Source organism: Centroberyx affinis, unplaced genomic scaffold (assembly GCF_046629955.1).
Source record: "Centroberyx affinis isolate AG114_WGS23_722 - 3 ecotype Tasmania unplaced genomic scaffold, CSIRO-AGI_Caff_v1 ptg006997l_1, whole genome shotgun sequence".
NCBI lineage: Eukaryota > Metazoa > Chordata > Actinopteri > Beryciformes > Berycidae > Centroberyx > Centroberyx affinis.
Genome location: NW_027283543.1, coordinates 2,501 through 10,700, shown reverse-complemented (window position 1 = coordinate 10,700; position 8,200 = coordinate 2,501). Strand labels below are relative to the sequence as shown.

The 8,200-nt window shown below is 48.5% G+C and overlaps 1 protein-coding gene across 1 annotated transcript in view; it reads left to right on the top strand.

Annotated features, from left to right (window-relative positions):
* Positions 1-2,923: 2,923 nt before the first annotated feature.
* Positions 2,924-8,200, top strand: part of LOC139639248 (ATP-binding cassette sub-family D member 1-like) — a gene marked incomplete at its 3' end in the record, with an annotated part of 7,456 nt that continues 2,179 nt past the window's right edge. The window contains exons 1-4 of the mRNA XM_071513326.1: positions 2,924-3,052; positions 5,218-5,330; positions 6,312-6,469; positions 6,644-6,831. Of these exons, the coding sequence (XP_071369427.1) occupies positions 2,924-3,052; positions 5,218-5,330; positions 6,312-6,469; positions 6,644-6,831 (588 nt within the window). The remainder of the gene's footprint in view (positions 3,053-5,217; positions 5,331-6,311; positions 6,470-6,643; positions 6,832-8,200) is intronic.

The following is an 8,200-nucleotide window of genomic DNA, read 5'->3' as shown; positions in this document are numbered from 1 at the left end:
TTGTATTGGGACGCGGCCCGTGCTGCAGGTAAACAGATTCTGAACTTTCTCCTGCCGCCCGGAGACGGTAAAGCAGCACAGAGCGGATTCATGAGCAGGAGACGGACTTTCTGACCGGAGACCCAGACCGAGAGACCGGCCGGCGCGCGGGTCGGCAGCGGCGCGAGAGGATCAAAGAGTTTTGTAGCTGAAGGTCGTTTCATGTTCAGAGGAGACGAAACAAAGTTCCTGTTAGCCGAGTTAGCTTTAGCATAGCTCAGCTAGCTAGCTAGCGCGTAACATTGTTTACTGTGATATTCTGCGGGCTGACGTCATCAGCCGACGGGGGAGATTCGGTTTGTCGGCGACGCGTTTGATCTGAAGCTCCTTCGGCTTGAAAAGAGTGAACGGCTTTCCGTTAGCCCGCTGCTAACCGACACACCGAGCTAACGGGCACGAGCTAACCGGAGTTACCGGGTCAGGTGGGTTTCTGTGTTTAGTTTGTTCAGACCGAGCAGCGGAGCAGGCTGACTGACAGGAAGTCATTCAACTGTTAATCAATCAAACAGTTTACAGTTCAATAACTGAACAGTTTGCAGGTCAAAGGTCATCAGGGCAGAACAGCTTGTATAACATCTGTTCTCCGCTTTCAGCCACACAGCTGTTAGAACTGAGTTATAACTGTCTGTAAGACACGACAGACGTGTGTGTGTGTGTGTGTGTGTGTGTGTGTGTGTGTGTGTGTGTGTGTGTGTGTGTGTGTGCGCGCGCGCGCGCGCGTGCGTGCGTGCGTGTGTGTGTGTCATACCTGTCAACGTTGGGCTTTGAAAATAAGGAAGATTTTCCGGGACCCGGACCCGACCATAATGTTTACATTATGAAAGTTATTTCCTCTCTCGTCCAGAGATCTGAGCAGAGAGCTGAGCTTTGGGCTCCAGCTCCTTGATCCTGCAGAGCTCTGTAGACTGAACTGAACTGAACTGATCTGAACTGAACTGAACTGAACTGAACTGAACTGAACTGATCTGTTCTGATCTGTTCTGTTCTGTTCTGTTCTGTTCTGTTCTGTTCTGTTCTGATCTGATCTGTTCTGTTCTGAACTGTTCTGATCTGTTCTGATCTGTTCTGATCTGATCTGATCTGTTCTGATCTGTTCTGATCTGATCTGATCTGATCTGTTCCGATCCGTTCCGTTCCGATCCGATCCGTTCCGTTCTGTTCCGTTCCGTTCTGTTCTGATCTCCCAGAGGCAGTGAGCACCAGACTACCTGTACCAGACTCTGCTTCCAGAGTCAAACTCAGACCAAACAAAGCGATCACATCTCTCCTGTATTACATGAGGCTTCCCATATCTTTTAGAATCGATTTTAAAATACTTCTTCTATCTCACACAGGTTATCGTTGTGTCCCGACTCGAGTCCTCAGGTCCTCAGGTCCCCAGGTCTTCAGGTCTTCAGGTCTTCAGGTCCTCAGGTCTTCAGGTCTTCAGGTCTTCAGGTCCTCAGGTCTTCAGGTCTTCAGGTCTTCAGGTCCTCAGGTCTTCAGGTCTTCAGGTCCTCAGGTCTTCAGGTCCTCAGGTCTTCAGGTCTCTGAAACATTCCCAAGGTCAGCAAGAATATTGTAGAGTCTGTTTCTCCCACTGGAGCAGCTGAGCTTCAGGTGTGAGAGAGGCAGACTCACTCCAGAGTTTAAACAGAGATTGAAAACATATTTGTTTACTTTAGCTGACAAATAATAAAACTCTACTTTTGCTTTGACAGTTTTATTGTTTCTTCGATGTGATTTCTCTCTTCATCCTGTTCTCTCTCTCTTCATCCTGTTCTCTCTCTCTTCATCCTGTTCTCTCTCTCTTCATCCTGTTCTCTCTCTCTTCATCCTGTTCTCTCTCTCTTCATCCTGCTCTCTCTCTCTTCATCCTGTTCTCTCTCTCTTCATCCTGTTCTCTCTCTCTTCATCCTGTTCTCTCTCTTCTTGACTGGATACTGTGACACTTTGATCTGTTTTCTTTTGCCATCCTGTAGCTTTGAGCTGCTCCCTGTATGAAAGTGCTCTGTAAATAAAACGTATTAAATTCATTAAAAAAGCATCGAGTTAACTAGTTCAACTAATGGATGATTCCCAACAGACTTCTGGTCAGGAAAAGGAAAATATCTCCCGAGTTAAACAGTCTGTGATCTGGACCAGAACCTGACTGGACCAGTGAGGACTCTAGAACTAAAATGAAAAAGGGAAATACAGGAGAGTTGACAGGTCTGGTGTGTGTGTGTGTGTGTGTGTGTGTGTGTGTGTGTGTGTGTGTGTGTGTGTGTGTGTGTGTGTGTGTGTGTGTGTGTGTGTGTGTTCTGTTGTTCCCCTGCAGGGACTGGGGATGGAAATGAGCTGTATAGTTAATTTAATTTAATTTATTTTAATCTGTACAATGAATCAGATTTGTTGGAGGTTTATGTTTTTATTGTCGGCAGACAGACAGGCAGACAGACAGACAGGCAGACAGGCAGACAGACAGGCAGACAGGCAGACAGACGGACAGACGGACAGACAGGCAGACAGACAGACAGGCAGACAGGCAGACGGACAGATAGACAGGTTCTGCTCTTATAAATCCGTCTCTCTTGTCTTTCCCAGTCTGGATCAGGAGAATTTCATTCAGGTTTCATATAATCAGTTCAGTTCAATATGTTTTATTGGCATGGATGTGATAAGATCAATATTCCCAAAGCGTTTCCAGAACACTGGAAACAGAAACAGTTCATACAGCGAGTCACGTGACAGCGAGTCACCTGACTCGCTGTCATGTGACTGAATCCTGTGAGGAATCTGAAATCTGTTTAAAAGCTTTTCTCCCTCTGAAGGATCCGGATCCTGAAGCCTCGGCGTTCCCGCTGATCCGACCCGGGCCGGCGGGGGGGGGCGGGGGGGGCGTGGTCAGCGCCTGTCTGTCAGGATGCAGCTGGCCTATGAGAAGCTGCCCGGCGCTCTGAGGCGGAGCTCCAGGCTGCGGCGGCTGGCGGCCGCACTGCTGACAGCCTACGCCATCAAGAAACTCTGTCCTCATGTCTGGAGGAGGGGACAGGTACACACACACACACACACACACACACACACACACACACACACACACACACACACACACACACACACACACACACACACACACACACACACACACACACATACACCACACACACACATACACCACTAGGGGTGGGAATCACAGAGTAACTCACGATACGTTGCCCACGATAACGATGGTGTCACGATACAGCGATTCTGCGATACTCGATATATTGCGAGACAATTCATCTACATCACGATATCTGTGTAACTGAAGAAGAAAAAATACCCCTAAAAAGGCAAAAAGGAGGAACTGTGGTGCCCAGGGGGTTCCTCAAATGTTTGAGTAGCCAGCCAGATGGGAAAAGTAGCCGGCTCAGGGATGTTTGCAGTGGCAAAATGCCCCCAGTTTTACATGGTCATAACACCTGCATACTGGCTTTAACAAACCTCCTAGAACAGAAGTCCCTCTAATCTTTCTCTTTTCCTCCCTTTACTTCTCCCATTTATATTTTGAACATTGGCAAAATGGAGTCAGTGGGACTTGGTTAAACTTGGGTGGTAACATCAAAGGCCAGGAGTTTCTTTAGGAGCGTTACATGAAGCCCCTGAAATGATCTCCTCAGCTGATGCCTTGTATTTAGCGTTATACAGCTGTTTCAGCTGTAACGCTTCAGTTGACTCCGTCGTTACCATGGCAACCGTTCGCCGCGCGATCCGAGGTTCAGCAGAGATCGCTATTATTTTGAAACCTCTATGAAACTCACAACTCTCCTTGCAATTTCACACGCAGTTCGGTTATTAAGGAGAGTGAGAACCGCATTCTATAACCAAACTCACTTCCTGAGAAAATCAGGTACTGACTACCTGACCCAGTCTGACAGCGGTTTGGGTTAGCAGTGTGAACCAGAACGGGACCGGACAACTGGTCGTTACGTGGCGCGACACTCGTTATGTTACATAACATTATCATCTTTAATTTGAAAGAGACGGAGGTAAGTGTTGTGGGACATTCTCAAATTTTATATTCCTCAACATTGCAGTTGCTCCAGTTCTGCGTCTCGGCCCAGATGCTGCGGTTAAAGGATCAAGTTCCTGCGGTGGAAAAAGAGAAAGTGACCCGCTGTCAGTGGCGGTTTATTAAGATCTTATGGATAACTTGACGCCTCTGGTTACTGGTGTCAGACAAACTGAAAATACAGGCAGTGGTAAACGTTACTATGGTTACAGACATTATTTCCATAGCCAGAGCCGTCGCGAGATCGGAGGAATGGCGTGCCTCCTGTTACCCGTACAGACAGTCTAGTCATTTTACTTCAGTCTGCTCCAGTATGCACCATACATATGCGCAGTCACTCTCATTCATAAATTCGGTTGTCACTACCGAATTCTGATAGTGTGAACGTTTAGTGACATTCAGTTATAAAAGTAGCGGCCAGACGGAGGTGAGTAGACGCTAAATAACAGCAGCCGGCGCTTGGGGACCCCTGGGTGCCTCTGATTTGTTTTCCCCCGCTGTCCGCCGTTTTCCCCTTGAGTGACTTATTCTTCTTCTTCACCGCAAGTTAGTTAACTTCCGTTCACTTTACCCTCATTCATTTGATCAGCGCCACCTGGAGGAGTCATGAAGGAGTGACTCAGGTCAGTCAGAATGGTAACAGGCTTAATGCGGGGAATCCGTCCAGAGCGCCTGCATGTTTTAATAAAAATATCGATATTTGGCGCCAGTGTATCGATAACGTATCGCAAGAGGAAGTATGAGGATATATTCCAGTCTCGATACACCACACACACACACACACACTTCACACTTGTTTGTTTAGTCTCATCTCATCTAGTCTAATCTAGTCTGATCCAGTCTTATCTTGTCTGATCAGGTCTGATCTAGTCTCATCTAATCTAGTCTGATTTAGTCTCATTTCATCTAGTCCCATCTGATCTAGTCTGATCTAGTCTGATCTAGTCTGATCTAGTCTCATCTAATCTAGTCTGATCTAGTCTGATTTTGTCTCATCTGATATAGTCTGATCCGATCGTTTCATCTAGTCTGATCTCATCTAGTCTGATCTGATCTAGTCTCATCTAGACTCATCTAGTCTCAGAGTCTGATCTAGTCTGATCCAGTCTGATCTAGTCTGATCCAGTCTGATCCAGTCTAACCTCCTGGGTGTGTTTGTTTTCCAGAGGATGGTGGGAGCGAAGCAGCTGGGCGGAGCTAATCTACATGTGGACGAGGTTGACTCCGCCCACAACTCTCTGGACAAAGATGGAGGGAAGAAGAGGAGGAGCAAAAACAGGTGTGTGTGTGTGTGTGTGTGTGTGTGTGTGTGTGTGTGTGTGTGTGACTGACCTTTGACCTGTGATGTCACAGCAGCAGATTGCCTGGTTCTGTTTTCAGGACTGTTACTGCTTCACTGCAGTATTAAAAGTAATTAATTACTTCGTCATCACTTTATTATACTCAGGTCTCCAGCTGTGAACTGTCAGCTGATCAGCTGTTACACTGTTATCATGGTATAATATTATAATGTTATATTAGTATTAATAATATATCTAATATAACTGTGTGCAGGTCTCCAGCTGTGGAGCGTCAGTTCCTCCTCTGTCTCTCCTGACTGTTTTAATATTATGATATAATAATGTTATATTAATATAGCTGTATATATACTGTGTGTGTGTGTGTGTGTGTGTGTGGTGTGTGGTGTGTGGTGTGTGGTGTGTGGTGTGTGGTGTGTGGTGTGTGGTGTGTGTGTGTGTGTGTGTGTGTGTGGTGTGGTGTGTGTGGTGTGTGTGTGTGTGTGTGTGTGTGTGTGGTGTGTGTGTGTGTGTGTGTGGTGTGTGGTGTGTGGTGTGTGTGGTGTGTGTGTGTGGTGTGGTGTGGTGTGGTGTGTGTGTGTGTGTGTGTGTGTGTGGTGTGTGGTGTGTGGTGTGTGGTGTGTGTGTGTGGTGTGTGGTGTGTGGTGTGTGGTGTGTGGTGTGTGGTGTGTGGTGTGTGTGTGTGGTGTGTGTGTGTGTGTGTGTGTGGTGTGTGGTGTGTGTGTGTGTGTGTGGTGTGTGTGTGTGTGGTGTGTGGTGTGTGGTGTGTGTGTGGTGTGTGGTGTGTGTGGTGTGTGTGTGTGTGTGTGTGTGTGTGTGTGTGGTGTGTGTGTGGTGTGTGTGTGTGTGTGTGTGGTGTGTGTGTGGTGTGTGTGTGTGTGTGTGTGTGTGGTGTGTGGTGTGTGGTGTGTGGTGTGTGTGTGTGTGTGTGTGTGTGTGTGTGTGTGTGTGTGTGTGTGCAGGTCTCCAGCTGTGGACGGTCAGTTCCTCGTCCGTCTGTCTCGTCTGTTGAAGCTTCTCTTCCCTCGTCTGTTGTGTCCGGAGCTCGGTCTGCTGGCTCTGCACTCCCTGGCCCTCGTCTGCAGGACCTTCCTGTCCGTCTATGTGGCTACGCTGGACGGTATGTGTGTGTGTAGTGTGTGTGTGTGTGTGGTGTGTGTGTGTGTGTGTGTGGTGTGTGTGTGTGTGTGTGTGTGTGTGTGTGTGTGTGTGTGTGTGTGTGTGCAGCATCGGGCAGAAGGACATATTAAGAACATGTTAAGAACATATTAAGAACATATGAACCATGTTTCAGGTGTGATAGTGAAGTCCATCGTGCAGAAGCGGCCTCAGGACTTCGGGATCCAGCTCTCGAAGTGGATCCTCGTCGCTCTTCCTGCGACTTTCATCAACAGCTGCATCCGATTCCTGGAGGGTCAGCTGGCCCTCAGCTTCAGGACCAGGCTGGTGACACACGCATACACACTGTACTTCACCAACCAGGTACACACACACACACACACACACTGTACTTCACCAACCAGGTACACACACACACACACACACACACACACACACACACACACACACACACACACACACACACTGTACTTCACCAACCAGGTACACACACACACACACACACACACACACACACACACACACACACACGCATACACACTGTACTTCACCAACCAGGTACACACACACACACACACACACACACACACACACGCATACACACTGTACTTCACCAACCAGGTACACACACACACACACACACACACACACACACACACACACACACTCACACACACACACACACACACACACACACACACACACACACACACACACACACACACACACTCACACACACACAAACACACACATACACACACACACACACACACACACACACACACACACACACACACACACACACTGTACTTCACCAACCAGGTACACACACACACACACACACACACACACACACACACGCATACACACTGTACTTCACCAACCAGGTACACACACACACACACACACACACACACACACACGCATACACACTGTACTTCACCAACCAGGTACACACACACACACACACACACACACACACACACACTGTGACACACGCATACACACTGTACTTCACCAACCAGGTACACACACACACACACACACACACACACACACACACACACACACACACACTGGTGACACACGCATACACACTGTACTTCACCAACCAGGTACACACACACACACACACACACACACACACACACACACACACACACACACACACACACACACACACACACACACACACACACACACACACCCTTACCAGCTGGTTTCCAGGGTGTTCAGGCTAATCTGTAACTGATGACACGCTGTGATTGGCCCTCGGTGGCTCCGCCTCCTGTCTCCTCCTGCGGCCAACAGTGAAGACAACATGGAGCAGAGGAAGAGAGACGAGCGGAGGAAGAGAGACGAGCGGAGGAAGAGAGACGAGCGGAGGAAGAGAGACGAGCTGAGGAAGAGAGACGAGCAGAGGAAGAGAGACGAGCTGAGGAAGAGAGACGAGCAGAGGAAGAGAGACGAGCTGAGGAAGAGAGACGAGCAGAGGAAGAGAGACGGGCTGAGGAAGAGAGACGAGCAGAGGAAGAGAGACGAGCTGAGGAAGAGAGACGAGCTGAGGAAGAGAGACGAGCTGAGGAAGAGAGACGAGCAGAGGAAGAGAGACGAGCAGAGGAAGAGAGACGAGCTGAGGAAGAGAGACGAGCAGAGGAAGAGAGACGAGCTGAGGAAGAGAGACGAGCTGAGGAAGAGAGACGAGCTGAGGAGGTTCAGATCAGCTCCCATT